This window comes from Anas acuta, chromosome 5, assembly GCF_963932015.1.
Source record: "Anas acuta chromosome 5, bAnaAcu1.1, whole genome shotgun sequence".
NCBI classification, from domain to species: domain Eukaryota; kingdom Metazoa; phylum Chordata; class Aves; order Anseriformes; family Anatidae; genus Anas; species Anas acuta.
In genome coordinates, this window is record NC_088983.1 from 55,372,241 (window position 1) to 55,395,106 (window position 22,866).

At 36.5% G+C, this 22,866-nt stretch overlaps 1 protein-coding gene across 6 annotated transcripts in view; it reads left to right on the forward strand.

Moving 5' to 3' along the window:
• GAS2 (growth arrest specific 2) overlaps positions 1 to 22,866 on the forward strand; it is a 90,902-nt gene that overhangs the window by 18,758 nt on the left and 49,278 nt on the right. For all 6 annotated transcript variants that reach the window (XM_068684979.1, XM_068684974.1, XM_068684976.1 and 3 more), the window contains exon 4: positions 15,569 to 15,710. In XM_068684979.1, coding sequence (XP_068541080.1) covers positions 15,569 to 15,710 — 142 coding nt within the window. The remainder of the gene's footprint in view (positions 1 to 15,568; positions 15,711 to 22,866) is intronic.

The following is a 22,866-nucleotide window of genomic DNA, read 5'->3' on the forward strand; positions in this document are numbered from 1 at the left end:
TTAAGCTGTTGTTTTTTTGTTTTTTTTTTTTTTTTCTTTCTAGTTTCCAAGCTTAGAATTGTTGTAGAAAAAAATGTCTACACTAAGGCAGGCTTTTTTTTTTTTTTTTTTCCTCTAAAGAAAAAGGAGGAGATAGCTGTGAGGAGAAGTGATAAGTAAATCAGAGAGGGAAGGAAAATTTCTCCCACAAGGACAAAAATACAGCTGGAACTCATATTTCATATTTGACCTCGCAGTCAAGATTTGGCTAGTAGAAATACTGGATGACTTCTGAATTGCTCTTTATAATACAGTCCAGCTTGTCTTCACCTAAGGAGTGGTCTATTAGTGTCACAATAATTCCCAAATTAAGGAAAAAAATAAGGCAGTATTTTTGGTTGAGTTTAGGAGCTATCTAGGCAGAAAGAGCTATTACTTTTTTATTTATTTTTTCTTAAAAATAAACAAATGAAAAGGTACTGTTGGTAACAAAAGCTACTAAAAGCTTCAGTGAATAACCCCAAGGTAAACTTGGCTACAGAGTTCTGAAATAATCCCTTTTCATATCTTGCCCAGCTGATATGCTAGAAAGTCAATTCAATCCTGAATGACAAGCCATTTTATTTCTTTTTTAAGATTGACATCTCTGAAAGCCATGTCCTTTTAATATAAAATTGTCACAAAAATAATAGGTGTAAATTAATCAACAACTACAAAATTCCAGTGAATATTCAGAAACTCAAAATATTCATTTTAAAGATATATATTTTTTTGTTTTCTTTTCTGTCATCAGACCTTTATCTGATGCTGGGTCTTTTTGATAGAGCAGCCATTTGGAAAGATAACCCAGAAATATATCTGTTTGGTACATCTGTGTTCTGCCACTGGAGTGGTAGTGCTCCACTCTTAGATTAACTTCTTCAGTGGACAATATGGCCTTCTTTATATCAGATAGCTGATCCCCCTTTTTTTTAACTGAAGTTATATTAGAATCTGTTTAGACATTTGTAATTACAAAGACTTTTGGTCTTCATTATTTCTCAAAATGGTATAACAGGCAATACAACAAAACATGCTCCACTGCTGTTTTCTCAATGTATATTATTTCATATTTAGTCTAGTAAGAATTGAAAGAAATGCCAGTGTAATAGCTTTGTGTCATTGTAGGTTATTAGGGAACTACTTATCATTTCAGATAGTAATTCCCTGTGTAGCAATCCCATGCAATATGACTTGTATACACGTTTGAAAATCTGACTTGTGGTGCCAAGGAAATTTATAAGAAGATTATACTGTATGAAATTTAACATAGTAAGAATTCCACAGTCCTCCTCTGAATTATTATTATTATGCTCTCCAGTAACAATACATACGGAATTTTGAAACAACTTGGTCATTTCTCTGTGCACAGGAAAACATAACCATTATGGTCTTTCAACCAGGTGCTTTGCAGCAGATGACTTCACTGGTAGCTGGAAGTTCTATAGAGACAGCCTCTATCAAAACAGATACAATGTTTTTTTGCAACTGAGTGAGGGAGAGAGAGGATAAGGCTGAAGATAAAGATAATGGGGATGGAGGGAATCTTACCAAGTCCCTCCACAAGCTTGAAGATTTGGCTTGTTTTCATAAGTCAAGTTTTTCCTCATTTATAAGCTACTTCCTAGATGGCAGAACTCCATAAAATACTTTGGTTTTAGTTTCATCTTAGAGGAAGATGACATATCCTGTCCTGTTTGATATATACTGCTGATCAGGAATTTGCTTTCACAACTTTTTGGAGCTGTCTAGCTAGTTGAGCAGCTACAGCAACATGTGTAAGGATACAATAAAAAACTAAAGCTGCATACACTGACTGGTCAATTGTTTGCTATAATTTCTTAAGTTTGATCTACAGACTGACAGAGGTTAAATTGTATTGCCTCAAATTTATTACTTGTGCAGTAAGTTTCTATTCACTGTCAGTATTGCAGTTGGTTTCTTAATGTAACTGCATGACTTCCTCTCTCATGAGGGAGGACTGAATGTTCTTCATCTTTCAGGGCCCCCGTAGGTCAGCATCAGCCTTTTGGAGCGTAAAATAATTTGGGAAAGCATAAACCAAAAAGGCTGTGTCTCCCGTAATATCAGGTCTTCCAAATCTGGAAGGAAGAGGCTGGTATTGATATAAACCCTCCCTTGTTGTATCATGTGGAGAAGCTTTGGGATACTGGAAACATTTTCCAAAGAGTTAGGGAACTGCTGGTAAAGTCACTTGGGAATACAGCTTTAAGAAACTGAAAAGGAGATTAAGAAGTATAGAACAGATGAGTGAAGTCTTCCTTCCTTAAGAGTCATAGGAAGGCACCAAAGATCAAGAGAGTAGTTTTTTTGTGAAAAGTGTTTATGTAGGTTAGGATTCTTCAGTGTGGAAGGAAGTGGAATGGGTAGACTTGATGGAACCTCTGAAATCGTGAAGGGTGTGGCAGATATTCCCAGTTTTTCCTATACAAAACTGACATCTAATGAAGCTGGTAGGAGCCAAACAAACAAAAGTGGATTCTTGTTGATGAAGTGGTTGGAAGTGTCGTGCCAATGAACGTTACCCACTCGTAATGTTGACCTGGGTTCAGGAAAACACCAAATAAGAAAGACCTTAAAAGTCCGAATATACAGAAAACCCACGAAACCCAGAAAGTCCCCATATCATCAAGTAGTTGGGGCCTGAGAAAGTGTTTGAGAGGTATAATGTGTTTGCTGTTGTCTTAAACTTTCCTAGGTTGGAAGGTACCTACTTAAGGCTGGTCTAGTCTAGGTGGGCCTTTGGCTGATCCAGTAGGGTTGCTCTTATGTTTTGTGGGTTATCACTTTTGGGGGCTGAACGCCTTGCTGGTTGTGCAGGGTTGGGCACTGGCAAATCTGTCCTTACACAAGGATCACGCTTCTCAGAAATCAATTTAAATTAAATTGTACTTTTAGTTCTGCATACATATGGAATACCATTTTGCCTTTAGGACTGAAGTCTTACAGCTAAAAATAGCACCTGAGTCAGACTCTGCTTGGTATCTATTATCCAGAACAGTTATATGAGATTGAGAGCACTGGAGTTTGGCAGCCTCTGGTGCCTTTTACGCAGTTTCTGCTCAGAGCCCTCCCGAGCTTAATGTCTTAACAGGTACTTGGGGATGTCAGAATAGATACTGAGTGTTTCTGTCACGAGTCAAACTCCCTGACCTCTGGCGTTAGATTAGTTAATCATACAGTAACAGGCTATTAAAAACACTTCCGTTTCTAATGATGAAAAAGGTAGCAATTGTTCATTTCAAAGGATGTTAGGTGCTAGATTCTTTTGGAAATCCCATAAGACAGTGTTCTTCCTTGTTCAGCAGCTAAACCATGCTTCAAAACCTAGTGTTTCAGAAAATGTTGATATTGTATCTGAACCTTTGCTTCAGACAAGTTAGAGTTTTGAATAGGGAGTGTGGTGTTTGAGTAGTGTGACTATGTAATATGTGCTTAGAGAAATAATTTTTTTCAGTTCTTTGGAGATTTTATTGTCATAATAATGTCTTGTGTACATTTACAAAATGATGTGGAGATGACTGATACCCATCTTAATAAATGCTGGACACTTAAATGGTAGTAAGTTGATGCAACTACGTGTATTGCTGCTAATGATCTGTGTCTAGAAACTACAGCCTTATTATTATAGCAGAGGTTATTCTGTAAAAGTGATTCATGTCACAGGATGCCATTTTTTAATTTTCTCCCATTGGCTTGGATTTCATCTCCATGCTCTCCTGGCAGTCTTTTACTTTTCCTGACAGATAATTAATTTGAGAATCTCACAGCTGTACAAACAAATTTAAAGCATCAAGGCATGTGCACTATGCATAGAGCCTGCATTTGCTTGGGCTTAGTTTATTAAGCCCGTTAATTAAGATTTTAAAATAAACATGGATAAACTGTGTTAATAGTTATCACAGTTTTAATAGGCAGGGTGTAATAGTCTGCCCACCATCCTTGAAGCCATACATGTATTTATGAATATTCCATTGAAAACAATGGTTTCATGGAAAATGAATTAAAACAGTTCGAAGCTGAATCATTCCTTGTCTCAGAGTTCTCAGAGGTTAATCAGATAAATTTCAACTCAAATCTCCCCTAGAAATAATTTGGAAAAACAAATCAAAATCTAAAATTCAACCTCATTTTCAAGAAGCCATGATCTAGATGTGATTTGGCATATAGAAGAGGTAGAAGTATAAAATAAATCCAGATGCAAATATTTCTGAAGTCTTAAACTATTTAATTCAATTATGCATTAAATTTTATTCTTCCAGTGGGAGCTGAGATTATCCTGGTTTAATGTCATTAAACTGAATGTATGCTGAAAAAAAGCTGTTGTGTATAAAACACTAAATTTTGCCCTCATAGGTACATGAGTATTTCCATTGAAACTGTCTGGTAAAGCACCAATTTATTCATGCACACGTTCCTGTATTTCCTAATGTTAAGAAATAGTGCCCACCTCTTACCCATAGTCCTAGTAACCGAAGTGTATTCTGCAGTGGTTCCACATGCAAAGCTTTCCCTTGTGCCGGGAAATATACTTAGTGAATCTGAGACTTGGAGGGTGCAGATCACTGTTACAGCATTGGCTTCTCTGGAGTCGTGCAGATTTGCCTACAGTGAAATTTTGACTGTATGTGTTTTGAGTTATAATTAAGAGATCTGGATTGAGATTTTGGGTGAAGATTTCTTGCCCTTAATATCTAATATTGAAGTTGGATCTCAGATAAGAAACAGTTGTTCAGTTACACAAGCAAAAACTTAGTTTGTTTGAAGTTTTCCAGATGTTTATGCTTCTAAAGAGAACTGTGTATCTGTGGAAGTAAAAACAGAATCCTGTAAAGCAAAGGACTCTAGAAGGCAGGGAAATGACTTGAATTCTGTCAATATTGAAAGAAGGGACTAATGGCAAAAGAACAAGATTATAAACTGGAGACCATATTCACTTTCAATTTCAGCTGTAAGCTTATTGTTTGCTCTTGGGAGAATACATTCAATGCTTTCATTTTCCACATCTGTTACCTGGGAATACTATTCACTGTACATTATTGCTTTGATTTGTGAACATTGCAAAGTGCTTTGAGCTCATCTTGTGCCAAACTGTATTACTATCCCACTTGGTGAGCTGTGATCAGTACCTAAGTAGTTTCCATTATGAAAACAAAAAATGTTATTTGACTCAGCTCATTCATAGGGAACATGGAAAGCTATGGTTCTGTAAACATTGATAGGAGACAGACCTTAGCTTGCTAATCTACTGCCTCAAAGAGCTTGCTTTCTGCTCTGCAACAAGGCCACAAGAATATCTACTAAATGTAATATTCCTGGAGAGGAGAATCTGGGTTAGGATTTGACTGATCTCCCAGTCCATTGAGAGTCAGAATCGAGTAACAGCTTTAGGTTGCCCTAAAAATTTACAAGAACAAAAGATATATATAGTCTTGTTTTATCTTTTCAATTATTATTTTGCATCAAGGGAATTAAGTGAATGGAGAACTTATCAGAATCCTGGAAGCTCGTGAGAAACAGCAAATGACATTTGAATCTCCAAGGAATGCATTGAAATGAGGAAAGAAAAAAAAAAAAAGCAGGAAACAAAAAAAAGGAAAGGGGAAGAAAAAAGTGAAACCAGATAACTTTATTTTTCTTCCTGAAGAAGAAAAGATCCTGCCTTAATAAAGTCTTCCTCAAATGATTTGGGTGTTACGCAATGAAAATCAGTACATTTATAGTTTTCTTTCATTAGGTCTTTCTGAATTGTAATAATGCTTTTTGAACATTAAACAGCAAGGTATTTTTAATTAAGAACATGGCTACCAGATTCCTAAACAGAATCAGATTTGCGTGCTTGCTATGAGAACATCCATAGGTACAGCAGAGAGAATTGCATCGATTTTTTTTTATTATTATTATTTGGAAAGGTTCTAAGTTTTCCATGCCTGAAGGTGTAATTTAAGTTCAAAGGGAAAGGGCTAAGAATAAACACTTTCTTTGGGCAGTTTTTTTCTCTATCTTTGCTTTGAAGTATCTTCCTCTGAAACGTGTGGATCTTGTTCCTCTCATACCCTGGATGGCCAAAATTGAAAGCGTGATCTGATCACCATGGCACACCTATTTTTACTTCAGGCTCCAGTTTTTCAAGGTTACCTGTGCCCTGTAGAGGGAATGGACTTGCAGCAAATATGGTATTCTGTAAGCTTGATGCCTCAAGCCTGTCAGTCCACAGTAAAGCCTCCCCAGCTACCACTTAGGCAACCACGTATGCACTGCATGGCACAGGAGAGCATTGCATGGCCTTGGCAGGTCTGGTGGTCTCATAGCCCCTGTTCAGGTGCTCTCTGTGAGCTGTAAACCTGATGCTCAAGCCAAGAATTGCATGGATGTGGTCAGGCTATGAACAGATTCTCTGTGGTCTGCGGCAGCAATTTGCTTGTCTGCACACTTGTACTTTCTGGAGACATTTGTTTTCAGCTAAAGCTTGCGGAGCCAATTTCTAATCATACACAGTATAGATATGGTTCTTAGTTACGCAGGAGGGACAAAAATCAAGTACAGTACTGTCTTTTTGTGTATTAATCTTTATAGTGACACCCTGATGTGGCTAGAAGAGGAAAAGAGTAATCTTGTGAAATGACTCATGAGTCCTAATCCATCTGGAAGGAATCATTTCCACAAGACCATAAAGCTGTTTGTTAGCAAATTCCTTGTACCTTTCTCAGACATGTCAATAGCTTGCTGAGCTCGTGTTCATACGCACAACTGGATTGCTACCAGGTTTCTTGCAGATACTGGAAGATTTTCCTGCAAATGGTCACGTGGACAAACCCTACGTGCTTGAGCAAATAATTCTTACAACTCAAGTTTTCCTGCCTGCAGGAAGATTGCATGGTAGCATAGGGTTCTGTTTCTTACCACATGGTAACAGGAGATTTTTCACCAAACTTAGGATATTTTGTGGTTGTCTGCCTGGTATTTTCCAGGTGAATGTGTTGAAGAGCATAGCGGCTTTTAAGCGCACTTTACACATCATGTTGAAGACAGTGCTATGCAGCACTGGAAAGAGCTCTGAAGCATCCTGTATCTTCAAGGTCATTCTTCCTGCTGATGCTTTGTCCTGGGGAAAGAGTGTTTGTTTTTTTCCCCCTCTTTTAGCTGGAGTAGATGTGGACATTTAATCACTATGTGAACCGTCCTTGCTCTTCTGGAAAGTGAACCTAAGACAGGGATTCTCTTACATACCTCTCTCTCTGCCCCTTCCTGAACTTGCAGAAAAACTCAAAATTTGCATCTTGTGGTAACTATCATGGAAAAAATAGTGCAGATTTAAGCAGCTAATGGCCTGTTAGCTCCTGCTTTGGAAAATATGCTAATGATTCAGACTGAAAATAGGGTCAAGAAGAGAATGGGATTTTGACTTCTAATAATACCATTTAGCTAGAAATCATGCATGTTCCCTCCCCCCCGGATATTTAGTTAACACAGTTTTTAAATAAAATACCAATACTTAGATTCTTCACAAAACCTCTGCTCAAACTGGATTTTCTTCATAAAATTTTACCATTACTCCAGCCTCAGTATTGGAGGACGTAGTTTTTGAAAGGAAAGTATAAACAGCCATTTTTAGATTTGCTCGATTTTGCTTCTTATGTGAAATGCATTCTGTTATTATTATTGTTTTTTTAAGTCTCTAAAGTAATATATAAACATTTTTGCAACTTTCCAACAGATATTTTATGGGGCTTTCTGTATAGACTGTTAGGGAAATGTCTGGAACAGGAGCATAAGATTAGGCACTTGAATGTACATTAGAATTATTATTACTTTTTTTTTTTTTTTTTTGAGAAAATATAACTTAGACAAACTATCTTTGGCTCAATTGTCCATTTCTTAAGTCAGATTTAGTGTTAGCAGCTTGAAGGAAGTAATAAATGAGTAAGAACTACAGGATTTGATACCAATAGTGAGTCTTGAACTTATAAAAGGAGCAAACATTTCTGAAATGGTACTTGTGAATATACTGCCACACGTTAAGACTGCAAGGCAGGAGGGGAAAAACATTAGTCATTTTCAAGTTTAGACACTAATTTATAGATATCATAATTATGTTGAATTTGTTTATTTTTATAAGCATGTATTCCCACTTGGGCACGTGTATGTAGATTGGCCCCAAATGCTTCAAGAATAAAGCAAAGCTTTGTTCACAACCTTAGAGAGTGAGTTAAGGCTGGTTTGGAAATTTGGCTGTGTAGATTAACATTCCAACATGTTTTTCAAATCACGGACACTTTTAAATTCTACGCCAGTGTAGAATTCCCAGGGCTCCAGCAGTTTCCTTGTGGTTTCTAATTGAAGAACTCGCAGAAAAAAAAAGGCTTTATCATAAAGGCAAAGACCTAATTTTTCTTAAAAATAATCATGAAGGACTTTGGAGAGTCAGACTTACCTGCAGTGAGCTATGTGTAAAATTCTTTCTCAATGTTTTCAGCATTTGCATAGAAATTGTATTTTTGTTACGCATCTGGAAAGTGAACAGATAAAGCACCTGAAAAAAACAACACTGTCTTCCTTTAGACTGGGTGATCTTTATCATGTATTCCTTGACACTTGGCTCGTGTTAGGTAAAGCACCATTTGGAACTAATCTTACAGAAAGGGCTGGGAAACCTCCCCATGCCCCATCCCCACCTTGCACTTCAAAGGATCACAAAGCATGAGATTGATCGTGGAGAGAAAAGCTGCAGGAAAAAGAAGAAGAGGCATGACTAAATACATGACAGTATACCCAGCACTGTAATAATTACATCTAGGGATTTGAATGACTAGTTACATTTGTTATTCAGGCTGCCAGTGAGATGTTATCCTCTAATTCCATAGATCGAAGAAATATGTTGGTTGTTCAAACTGCATTACACCACACTCTAAGTGAAAGCATGGAAACATCTTTCAATATGAAAATTTTTTGAACCTATAATGTGTTCTGATGGACTTGAGCTATTCAGACTCAAATTTTCTAAGCATTGTCATGACCTTAGCTTGGATTCTTCTGCAATGATTAAGGGGAAAAAGTGACTTTGAAATTTCTGAGACTAAAATATGTTGTTTTTGCCAAAATTTAATATTTTTCATATTCAAGAGAATCATTTACGCTTCAAGAATGTGTTATTTGATAAGGGATGGTCATGGGTTAATAAGATGTCTTTTAAAATGTGTTCTGTCAAAGTGCATTCATATTTGACCAAGTTATATTCCACGGAAAAAATTCAGTTTATACATGCAGTTGCAGTTCATTCACAGGCCCTGTTGCATGGTAATGAAATAACCACAAACAGCTTACACAAATGTAGTCCTCCTACGCTTCTCATTAAATTACATATAAATGAGGGAAATTTAGAAGCTGGGATAGTTTAACTTTGTCAACTAACTGTATGTTAATTCAGCTCTGGCTTTGGCGATTGCCGTAGGGAAAAAAGTTCCAAATTTCTATCAAAGATAAGCTGTAGTTATCTTCTTAAAGAGCAAGTGTGAGAATTGCCCCTTTTTGTTCTCATCAGATACCTAAGAAGCCTATTATGAAATGGCAATTTAAAAAACGTCAGTCAAAACATGAATTCTGGAAACCTAAAGGCAGTGTTCAGAACACTTAATGAATGGCGATGAACTCATGAAGCCAAGGCTTCTTTGACATGACATACCTTAGTCTCTGTCTTAATTTTGTTATAAAATGCTACTTTTTTTAGGTTGCAATTAGGTTGCTGTTTAGGTTGCAATCTCTAAGGAATTATTTTATAGCATAATAAAACCAAACAGTACCCCCCTTTCGGTTTTTGCTTCTGGCCTGCTGGCATTTTCAGAGCATAAATAGAAGTCACGTCTTTTAATTTGTGGTGTGTGTATCCTTGAAGGTTGTCAGTTAACTCTAAATTATCTCTGAGAGATAATTGAGAAAAGTGAACTTGTCAGTAGGCTTAGGTACATTATACAGTTAGATGTCAGGAAACTGAAAGTCAATTTATAGACCTCCCCAAGCCATTGGACTCCAGTGACTTAATCCCTGCCTCAATTACACAAATAGAGAAGGCAGGAGCAGGGTCTGACATCTGTTTATGTGGACTTTTTGTTGTTGGTTTTCATAAGGGTGGTCTCACCCGCTCTTCAAGGGAAGGGTTCAGGTTGTTGGTCTATGTGTGTTATCCAGCCACCCAATAGCCATGCTGTGTATGGGACATGCTGGGAGAAGGCTATTTCCTCCTTTGGTTTCTGTATCCTTTTTTTTTTCCAGATAATTCAGTTGCTGAATAGCTCTTGAATTTTAACAGACACCTAATTCCATGTCATATTTTGCTTTCAATTAGATAGTGCTTTTTCTGGCACGTCATGATTTTGCCTCCATATGTTAAAATCGAAATGCCCCTTGACTAAACTTTAATCAAATCTAATTATATAACTAATTTTAACTGGTGAATGAAGCTTCTGCCATACTACTTTTTGATATTATTTGCGTCTGGGTATCCGAGTTAACTGGTTCATTATATATGGAGTTAGTCATCTCTTTTATTCTTTGGTTTTCTAAGACACTGCTAGAAGTAGGAGTTGCTGTGCATTTGTTAGATTAGATTTTCATAATTTTTTTTTAACCTCATCTTTTTTGGATACAAATCAGTTTTCATCTCTTGCTACATGAACAGTGAGCTGTGTCTTGGACAGAGCTCTTGGAATAACAGAGCCATAAACAAAGTCTTAGCTTTTAAAAATATATTGTTATTAGAGCAAGTTTATTCTTCATCTACGCTTTCTTCTTAAGAAGTTAGAGCTAATACTACATGGAAGAAATGAGAGAATATGCTTGACTAACACCATGGCTAAATTTAGGTTTGAATTTATTTTAATGTCGTACTCTGTAACTTTATATAAAGCCCCAGTAATGTTAATTATTTCTGTTGTCATATCATAAACTGGTTGGGTATTCCAAAGCAATCCCAAATGTTTTAATAAAATCTAGGATGTAGATAAGGAGTGTTTTTTGGAATTTGATGACCTCTACATTGCTTGCATAGGGTAAGGATCTGGTTAATAGACAATATTTAAACTGTCAACTCTTTAAACTCCTAAGTCTTGACAATTTATATGTTAAGCTTTAATTTCTACAATTTTCCTGTATTTTGACTTTATCTTGTATATTTAGAAGGGCTGGAGGATGTTGCACTTTTTTTTTCCTAAGGTTTTGTTTTTGACATGGGAGATGTTTCATTTTCTAATTTCAGGTATGTATTTCCATATTCAGAGTTACTTGTATCCAATTTGTGTATTTAGTAAGTTATTTTCATTTGTTGGTCCAATGGTTATACTTTGAAAATGGTTTCTACCCCAGTAAATGAGGTAGTAAGGGGAAGAAAAAAATACAAAGGGTCCAGCTGAATAGCTACTTAAGGTTGCAGGAATTACTTTAGTTTATTCATCATTCAGTTCATACTTGCTCATCTTCTTCCTTGTACCCAAGTGGGAGTGACACTTCAAAAAGCTGTGAAATCCCTTATTCAAGAGGAGGTATGATTTTGAGTCTTCAAAATATGACTCAAATCTGCTATTAGAAATGTTGTTGTTGTTTTTTTAACATGTGTGGACCCTCATTTTGGAAAAATGATTTAAAAATACATTTTTTTTTCCATGTGGTTCCAGAGCATCAGTGTAAAGAGAGTCCCTTTTGGGATTCGAAGTGAACCTGACGGCATTTTTCCAGGATTGCGTCATATGTTTCACTCACACTTTCACATCCTGCATTAAACCACATGCATGCACATCAACAAGACAAGATTGTAAAAGGAGTGTAACTGGGGAACTGTTTTCATGATATCCGATAGGAGTAATTGCGGCCACTGCTGTTTCAAAGCAACTGTGGTTATACTATACTATGTCAACAAAAGTCACTTTTGCCATATGGAAAGCTAATTACTTCAGAATGATCTGCTAGAAAGCACTTCTGAGATATTCAGGCCATTTATACAAACCGGCAAAGAATACTTGAGCATGAAATCTTTCCTAAATAAGAGCTTTCACATGTTATAAGTTGAATGTTACAGTGAGAGTTTTGGAAATACTGAAAAAGTAGACTTCTATTTAAAAGGTGGTAGGCAAATTTATTAGGTGATAAGAAAATATGAGTATTTCCCTATGATTTCTCTGATCAACCTGATTGTGCTGTTGTTGAATACAGAGGAGGTTTTTGCTGTTCTATTCAGCAGGACCCTAATGCTGTGGGAAATGGGATGAAATATAGAATGCTATATGGTAGTGAGATCATGCAATGCCAGGGATATTTGTCTATGTAGTATTTATTCCAGAAATGACTGCTAGTTATGTGCATGTGTTTTTGTTTTTTTTTTTGGTTTGTGCATTTTCCCCCTTCAGTAATGCAGGATTTTCCCTTCTGTAGTCAGTGTCAGTACATGTTTTGTTTTTGCATTTGGGAATTTTTCACCTCTGAGTTGTTCAGAGCACCTGTTAATCAACCATTTATCTGTTACTATGAAATTAAAGAATATCCCGGTTTCGTTAGTATGATAGATCTGTGTCTAAACCCTTATTATTTGCTGTCAGTAGCAATAACTACAAAAAAGTAGTGTCTAGAAGACACTGGAATCTCGATAATTGTAAAATGAGTGTTGTTAGTTCCAGGAATGTCTATGTTTCACAGTGAAGTTAGGATGATTGAAATACTTAAGGGTCTGTCCTCGTTGTCAAGGTATGGATGTGTTATTGATGGATAGCCCATTATGTAAATGAGGTTTTAGGTGGTTTATTTACTGACTATAACTGCATAGATTACTGATGCATAAACCATCTGTTCTGAAGTGCTTTTCTTGAAAGCATTTCTATAGACAGTCTTGTCATCTATCTAAATCAACAGATATAAAACATTTAGAAGCAAATTTCTTAATATGCTGTTAATACTGGTGAGCAGCAGCAGACCTGGAGAAGACTCCAGTTTTCTGCCTCCCATGTCAGGTATAGCAATGCCTTCCCCAACAGCTCCTTATAAGAACAGCAGTGTCAGCTCTCCTGGCAGTCTCCTTGGCTCCAGCTGCTTTTGTTCTGCTGAGGGCATCTGTTCCAGGGAGCAGCCTGGTCTGCGGGGTCAGTGCTGCAGGTGGACTCGTGTCCTGTGTGCTCTGGGCTGAGCAGAGTGAGTTGGTAGGGTCCAGGTGTCCTCTGATTGCCAGCTGGCACCCACCAGCTATATAGCACAATAGTTTGATTTTGTTTTTTCTCTTCTTCCTAGTTGAAATTTCCAGAAATAATATGAGGGCTTTAAGACAGAACAGTGTTTAATACCGTTAGCATGACATAAAAGAATATAGGTTACTTTTCAGGGGATGCAAGAGGGTGAAGGCTCTAAAGGCAAGGAATTGGTTGGGTTGGTGCTGGAGAACCGAGTGGAAGGAAACCCTCTGTGATTTCACCCGTAACATCATTCAGAGCTGTTCCAGGGCTTATGAGCAGTTTTTGACTTGAAGACTAGCTAGACTGGCTGCAAAGGAGAGTCAGAGAATAAAGTAACTTAGATGTGCTGTGGAAAAGCAGCCATGAGAACTGAGGTGTGAACTGAGAAATGACAGGGTTTCACAATGCAAGGATATTTTCAGAGGAAAATTAGGTGTAGCTTTATCTCCTTTCCATGCTTTCTCAAGTAGCTTATACCTAAGTCTGCAAGCGCCAGGAACACTGGAGCTGGCTTCTGTCATCTTTTTCCTGTTACAGTGCTATGAATCTGTTACAAGGTCATCCAGGATTTGAGCTTTAAGTTGGATGTAGTCATTCAAAAAGTCCGACCGACATAGATTTCTTGGATATAATCTGCTTGGTATCTTTACATTGACCTGTTCACTCAGTTGGTTTAATGTCTGTGTATCGCATCATAAAGATGCTGTGGTCCAAGTGGAGGTATTGTGGTAAAAGAGTTTCATTGTTTGATATTAATGTTTTTTCTTTAAAAAATTATGTAAAACTGGTCAGTGGTTTTGATAATACCATGTAGAAAAATATCAATATCTCTTTATAAATGTTTTGAAATGTAATCATTGTTGTAGAACAAGTAGAAAAATGTAAAAAGATGCAGTTGGAATAAGAATCTTCAGGAGCTGAGGGCTAGATGCAGAGCTAACTAAGCAATAGGCCTAAATATTTATAAGGCATGTGTATATATTTAGGGCAACTTCTAGGCTCACACTGACATAATGACAAGTTAATTGGAATGCTGTTTATTCTGGTAGACATTCTATTTGTAGTTTACTTGGTTATCAGGTACGTGGAGAAGGCTAGTTCCGTGTCTGCATATGTATTCTGCAATTACGTTGCTGCAATAAGACCTCAAACTGAAAATCATGTATCAACTCGTTCTAAATAGTCTTTAAATACTAACATAAGTACGCTACCAGCAGCTCTTGTAAAGGGTATCCTGCTCCCATGTCTGTCTTCCCTCCCTACATTTCCAAGAATTACTTGGGACCATTCAAACTAAGATTTGGACATAGATACAGGAACTAGCAGACAAGCCATTTTCAGTTTGCTACCAATTTGCTCACTTGCCATTGTGTAACTACTGACTCCAGAACAGAATAAAGTATTTCATAAATCAGCGTAATAGAAAAGCAGCACATTAAAATCAGCATGGAGTCTGAATTCCTCCATGGTTTGCCGATTTCTAAAGCTATGTAGTAATAATATATCATTCTTTCTTTGTTTCACTGTGGATGACGTCTATTTTTCATTTTTTTGGAAAAGAAACCTTAAATGAGAACTAAATGCTGAAGTATTCTTTGTATGCATCTCAGTAAAATTACCAACGTGAGCAACAAGTTTGCTGTAATAATTACTGTTTGGTTCAGGTATTGATATGCTATACCAGTAGTGTCTCCTCTGCTGCGGTTATGTAGATAGTCCTGCTCTGGTACAATGAGAGTCTGGCCCTGTTAGACCTTAATCTTGGAACTGCTAGCCTAGATTTCTGGGTTGCGCACAGGGGGTTAGCATGGGGTTGGGAACAGTAGCATTTCTTACTTATTTGCAGTCTTCAGTCCTCAAGACCTACAATTTCACACTCACCAAGCTATAGGGAAATCTTAAAAACTCTTCTAACATGGAGATTTGAAACTAGACCTGAAGTTGCCCTTAATTTTGGGAAAGTTATCAGTATAAAATCTCTCTTTACAAAGTATTGGTTTTCTTCTTTTTTAATTGAGTGAACTGGACGAAACATTAAATCTCAAAGCTGTAGTTGCTAATGATAGCTTTTTCTTTTTCTTTTTTTTTTTTTAAAAAAAAAAAAAAAGGTTAATACTAATTGTGATCTGAACTTCACATCACATGTCCAATTACTATGCTTCTGAAGAGTCTCTGTGGTTGACCACTTTGTGCCATTAAATTCCCAACAAAGAATGAAATGGACAAAGAAAAATGTTGGTGGCATATTGATTTCAAAATATTTGGGTATTATATTAGGTGGCAGATATTAATTATCTAAATGGAGAACTTGTGTTTTTCAGACCTTACCAGTACGGAAGATTCCATGCAAAGCCAATGCTGCTTCAGGGTCTTTTTTTGCACGAGACAACACGGCAAATTTCTTATCCTGGTGCAGAGATGTAGGGGTGGATGATACATGCTTGTTTGAATCGGAAGGTTTGGGTATGTATTTATTTAAATAATAGTTTGTAACTATAAAGCACTATTTTTTTTTTAATTTTTTTTTTTTGCCTTGAGAAAATGGCTCTTTTAATAGATCCTGACTCTGAAACTGACCTCTGTCTGTGTAGATTCTGCCCCTTATCTGAAGCATAAACAAATGAAGTACACATAACTTGAAATTCATTTAAGTCAATTTTAAAATGGGCTTGTATAAGACAAAAATCTTAAAATGATTTCTTGCATGCAAATGATTTTTCACGATACACGCTTTTCTGTTCGTGTAATGTTGCTTAGTTTGGCCAATAGGACAGTCCTGTTCTGTTCTGGGACAGTAGGATATGTGTGCATTCTCAGTTTTTGCTTCTGATATTTAGCTCTTAGTGCAGATTCAGTGAGTTGTTCAGGATGCAAGAAAATATGATTTTGTTCTTTGTGTCCTATACTGGATCTTTTATCACCTGATTCACTTGGGCAGCTTTGGAAAAGAATTATCAGTGCTTCAGGGTGCTTTATCAAAAGAATTGAACCATTTAAAAAAACATTGTTGTATCAGTATATATTCTTTATATATTCTTTATGATTTTAACTCCTCTCTTCAAAGGGAAACTTAGGGCTTAGTTACCTCAATGTTTTGTTTCAGACACCTATTGCGAAATAGAGGGACAAATCTGTGCTTATTATCTGAACTCAGATAAAATTATAAAGCAGTTGTGATGATAGACAACTCATTTTCTATGGAGGATAAATGAACACACTTTACTGTAACAAGAAGCTTTGTCTGGAGTTCTTACCTGTGTTGCAATTGATCTATTCCCCTTCTTTTACAGTCTTGGTCTTCTAGCACAACTATTTCTGAAACATTTTTTTTCACTTGTCCTTTTACCATGTGAGAGTTATTAAATGAAATGAAGTTGTTCGGCAGACAAGAAACTAGTATCATTAAATTGACAAACAGTACTAAGATATATATTGTCTCTATTTTGTTAGATAAATCCTCAAGACAAATTTTTTCTTGCACACAGTAAATTGAGTATAAGATGAACAACAGCCATATTTTCAAAGTTTTGAAATGAGGGAGAAGTTGAATATTTCCTAGAACAAAGAAAAGTGCAAAGTCAAGAAGAAAGGAAACACAGACTTAATCTCAAGCTCCAATAGCTTGAGATTAGCAGAGCCCCTCTGGTTAAGCCAATATCTAAACAAATATAGGTTTTCTTCTGCTATGGTAAACTGAACAGTTCAACATTGTTCCAATAACAGGTTAATGTGTAGTTGAAAGTGTGTCTACTGTTTCCTCCTGCCTTGTTAAGAAATAAGATCTTATTTAGAGGTGAAATCAGCATAGCTGTGATAACATCATTCCCTGTATAAACGAATTCTTACATATACTTTTAGACATATACAGTGCTTTGCTAGCCACAGTATAATATAGAGTGCAAACATACCTGGAAATTTGGTGTTAAAGATGACTTCTGCTTTCAGAAAACCAAAGTGAACTGTGCTCAAATACATAAGCCAGACGTGGCTCTATTGGGTTTGTTTGATTACTGACTGACTTCACTCACTGATTGAAAATCAGGTTCTGTTCTCTGAGTGTTACTGTGTATGCAAAGTATATGTTGAAAAGACTTATAGTGCTGTAAATAGGTTTAGAACTTGATAATAAGGACTTGACCTATTTTTCTAAAATTGACAGGGTAATGGTGACCGTGCTGTTTCCAAACAAGATAAAAATAGAAGCTGCTATTGTTCCTCAGCTTGAGGTGCAATTAGGAAAAGTTTCGATTTTGCTTGAAGTTTTTCAGTACTACTACATTAGAAGTAATGATGATTCATAACAGTTATCAATTGAAAGGATTTATGTTTCTCTGTCACATAAATCACATTTTCCTTTGCACAGAAAATAAAAATTCAGCACAGGTAAGTAGCATAAAAGGTTCTATTCAAAGTGGTGAGGAATGTGTGAGATTGACGTGTAAGTGTTCACATTGCCTCATGAAAGTTTGCTATGTTCCCAAAAATAAATAACCCTGGTGAAATGGTGTTTACAAAGGTAACTAATTTTTGTTTTCTCCCTCCCCTCCATGGCTAATAAACTGTACTAAAACATAAAAGCTTGTGTAATAAAGGAAATATTTTCTGCCTATATTGAGGAACCTTTCTGTTTTAATGTTCTTGCTTGCCTTGATTTTTATTCTCCATTTTTACTCTGCTCAGCCTGCCTTATGGTATGCAAATGCTTCTAGATGCACATAATGGTGTTTCCTTTATGTATCACAGGAAATATTCGTGCAATCTTTGAAATATTGCAAGACTAGCCACACACACATGCATCCAACACTGCCATGTTTTTGGCACCTGAATGAAGGTTATACAAAGGTGTTCCTTGACATAGAGTTAGAACAGTGGGAAACAGGCAGCATGACAGATAGGTGCGGCCCATGCCTCTAAAGCTTGCAGGCAAGAGATGTTGATGGGAATCTTGAGTGTTCTTAGAGTCTAGGCTCTGCAATGTTTTAAAATTCTGGGGTGGATCCAGACAAGCAGGTGAGTAAACCTACCCATGTCATTTTGTGTCTTTGTCCATTATTTGTGGACAAGTGCACAGATTTCCCTTCTGCCTGGGCACTACCAGTGCTGACTTTGGAAGCCAGTAGAAAATGGTATCTTATTCAGATAAGAATATATTTGCGGTAGTTTGGATTTTGTAGGTATACTCTGATTCAGTACATGGATATCTCTGGTACACAGTGGTGACTTACTCAATTACATGTTTCTGTATTTGCATTGAAGTTAGGATTTTGGTATTCAAAATCTGTGTGATAGGATTCTAATAATAATAAGTGGTAATAAATAGATCAATTCTGATAAATAACCTGTCAAGAAAATAATTTACTCCCAAAAATGAGGCCTTAAATGTATCCTGCTTTTACCATGGTTTGATTTTACAAAGTTCATACTAAGTTCATGACTACTTAAGTCATACTAAGTTAGTTGTCAGTAATATGATAGATAAAAACAAACATAAAATTCGAAATGCAGCTTTTCCGTAATTATTTTTAATGCTACCAGAGCTGTATGGTAGCAATCTATACGTGTTTTGACCTTTGCACTTAATGGAGAGACATGGCAGAAAAGTACCAGAGTTGATGGCTCTCACAAGAAAACATGGATGGAGTGCCTGCTTTATGAGCCACACAAAAAATTATCATCTTTAACAAATGTAACAACACTGTATGTAGGGATATTCTTAAGTGCTGCAAGATAGAGGGAAATTTTGCATGCTCACTGCATTCACTGATTAATTAACTGTTTTTAACAATTATTATTTTGTTGTTAGTGTATTTAAACAAGGAATTATCTGTATTGGAAGGGCAAATGATTATCTGAAGTCAAACTTTGCATCTCACAATTTGATCAGATGATGATTGTCTTCAAATGGGGTTCTCAGTTACATCACAGGTCAAAATTTATCCTTTATCTAGTACTTGGAACATGATGCACTCTTTGCAGTCTAAGAAATGTAATACTGTCTGTAACTCCTCTGTTTCCATGTGTCATGTATATTTTGTAAGTTCCCCTTTGTAGGTTTTTAGGGCAGCAGATCCACACAGCTATGATATTTGTTTATGGAAGCATTCTTGATGGAGATTCTTGTAATTATGGTGCTCAAGCCTGAAGAGTGTAATACTTGAAGAAAAACTGTTGGCCAAATAGTAAGAATGGTAAGATTTTGTATGATTGCTTCAGTTAACTGAACTTAAAGATGAAGTTATGAACTCATCGTTGGTAATGTAGTGTTGTTGGATGATTATAGGATTTGGAGCCAATGAATATTCTGCGTCTCTTCTGTGATAAAGAGTCTACACAGCAAGAAAAGGGTTTGCCACTGAGTGTGCCAGCATGCTAATGTGTGTCGTTCATTTTGGGAGTTATTGGATATTGTTGTATTAATGTTTTGTGCTTGTATATTCTGTTACTGTGTGTGTGTGTGTGTGTACAGAGGGTGTGACATGGACTTGTTTTGATGCAATTTATTGATTAGAGTTTACTTAACAGGTTCCATAAACAAAAGCATATAGTGCTTTAGTGGAAATAATAGACAGAAACACAAACACCTCTGACCTCTATTCTAATACTGCATTCCAATTAAAAACAAAATAAAAACCAAAAACACATAATACTGAAATGACTGCTTAAAAATATTTAATGTGTAGTGGCAAATGGTTTCCTTTTTATGATTGATTTACTCTAATTTAATTTTTCTATTGAAAAATGGAAGCATATTTTGACCATTCTTTGAGTGACATGTTGCCATCTTACAGTAGCACATGGAATTTTATGTGTAGTTGCATCAGAATAAGGCTACGTCCCATCTTTCACAGCATTTTACTAAACAACTCATTCTATTGTTGAATATGTTCTGTTTTGAGGACTATAGAAGCATCCAGGCAGTGTTATTAGCATTGGATTAGCATCATAATTCTAGTAAATTGTTACTGTTTAGATGTTGTCTATATTAATTCTACATTAGTTCTGTACTATTGATAGACCTATTGTGTGCAACTTTCATTGTTTTGAGACTTCTGTAATTGATAGAAGGATGGAAGGCTTCAGGCAGACCTCATTGTATCCTTTCAGTACTTAAAGGAGGCTGATAAAAAAGATGAAGAGGAAATTTTTACTCGGGCAGGTAATGATAGGAGAAGGGGGGATGGTTTTAAATTAAAAGAGGAGAGATTTAGATGAGATGTTAAGAGGAAATTGTTCAGTCAGGGTGGTGAGACCCTGGAACAGAGAGAAACTATGGATACGCTGTCCTTGGAGGTGTTCAAGGCCAGGTTGGATGAGGCCCTGGGCAACCTGATCTAGTGGGTAGCATGCACAGGTTTGGAACTAGATGATCTTTTAAGTCCCTCCCAATGCAAGCTATTCTGTAGTTCTATATAGTTCCATTGGGAGAACCCAACTCCTTAAGTACATGTATGTCATAGCTTACTTCTTTTTGATGTACAAGAAAGGATATATTGGGATCAGTTCAACAGATGAGGTGTTGTCTAAGCAACATTAAAACATGAAACAAACTACTGTAGGATCTTAAGAAAAAAAAAAGTGTTTAAGGAAGAAATGGAAGACAATAGAAAGAAGGATGAACCTTCTCAAAAACCTTCCCTAGGCTTGTGTGAATTACGATGGGAATTGGAAGGGTATGATGACTAGTACTAAACCTCTATCTCTTCATGTCTAGTGAGCTAGGAAATGCTTTAGAAGAATAAATCACATACTTTTTTTTTTTTGATTCATCTGTCTGAGATATAAAATATATAGCTATATATATGTGCGTGCATATTATATATGGAAAAAAAAAAAAAAGAACACCACCCTGACTCTGTTAAAAATGGCTTTTAAAATGTTAGGAGCCAAGACCTGAAATTTAGCAGGCAGTTTTAAGAAGATTGTTCCTGTATCATGGATGTACAAATTTTAATTAAAAATAAGTAATCATATCTCATGTTTCCTATCCTGAACACTCTTAGTTTAAGCGTGCTCAGCAGCCATATGCTGTCCATGTGCAGGGTGCATGCTGTCATCTCACAGCCCCCGGGGGTGACCAGCACTTCAAAGCAGTGGCTGTTCCTCCTCTGCTCTCTGACTTTTCCTGCTAGGGTCTAGCCACTTGGCATTGGAGAGGTGGAAGATGTTGAAATATGATGAAAAGCAGGTAGGAAGGAAATGAAACACAAGGAAAGAGAAAAAGGAGTGAGTGAGTTAGTGAGTGGAAGAGGAGAGCCTGTAATAAGAGACATGGGCAGCAAAAAGATGGGGGCAGTGTGGAGAAAGAAGATAGAACTAGGGAGTGGCAGGAATAGAGGTTTGTTAGGAGCTGAAAACAAAGTATTGTTGACAAAAAAAAAAGGCTGACAATAGCTGGAAAAGATGCAGGCAATGACAACATAAGAATTTGAAATAAATGAGATGGAAAGCAAAAGGCCTTGTAATTGTCAGGATATCTAAAATAAGGTGGACTTAATGAACTGTTGGTAAATCTTCACACTGCTTTCTTGTTGAGCAAACAACAGGAAGATTCTCTCGCAAGGCAGCTATTTCCCTTCTGCAGTAGATCTATGTAGCACGTGTAGCCTCTACATTTACATTCCTATTTACTTACAGTCATCTATGCAGAAGATTCACCTTCCTAATGTTTGATAGGAGAGGAAAGGCCAGGGATTCTCCATGAATACTGTTTTCTTCAGTATGTGACAGCTTGAAAAACTATAGGAAATGGCATACAAAAATTGTCTTAATGATGCAAAGTGAAGTACTTAAGCTATAATTAAGGCTGGCTTTACCACTTTAATTATTTTAACTGTTTGATATATCTATCAACTCTTCATGTGGTCATGGTCTATCAAGAGCTGTGCTCTCTTCAGAATGGACCTTGCTCTGGCCATGTATTGGTAATGATTGGTTCAGGAAGTGAAGGAAATCATTACTAGTAGGTCTTCTCACATGCCTCACTTGATGCAAAAATCTGAAGATGTTGATTTTTGGAGAATAATATAAGATGTTGAAAGACCGTTTTTGGATGTTGCTACTGAACAGCATTTGACAAGTAACTACGGCAGTGGTACGAAACATACCAGACCTTGTAATGGGATCGCTGTGATGTGTTGGCTTTGCTTTCATAAAAAATGTAGTGCTAGGAAACATGAAAGTACCCTGCAGATAAGGCTGTATGTCTCTTTAAATAACACTTAAATTAGTGTGCATTTTTATTTGTAATGCATGTACGTTAATTCTGTGTATCAGATGGAGATAATTATACTTGCTTCACAGGAATGTTAGAGAGATCTCCACAGTTGTTTTTTCTTCAGTTCTTCACACCATACAGTAGCACTGGTGGGGAAATGAGTCATGCTGTAGACTTTGAATGATGTGCAGTGAATTATGTATGTGGCTATACATAGAATGCAGATGGCTTCAAAAGATCATTTCAGCTTTCAGCACTTACCGCGTGTAACTGTGTATCGATTGCTTCAGTTCAAAAAAAAAAAAAAAAAAAAAAGCATAGCAAATATATGTTTGCCATGCAAAATTTCTAGGATTGAGTAACTGGTCATATCAAAAAGTAGATGTGGTGCCCATTTCCAATAAG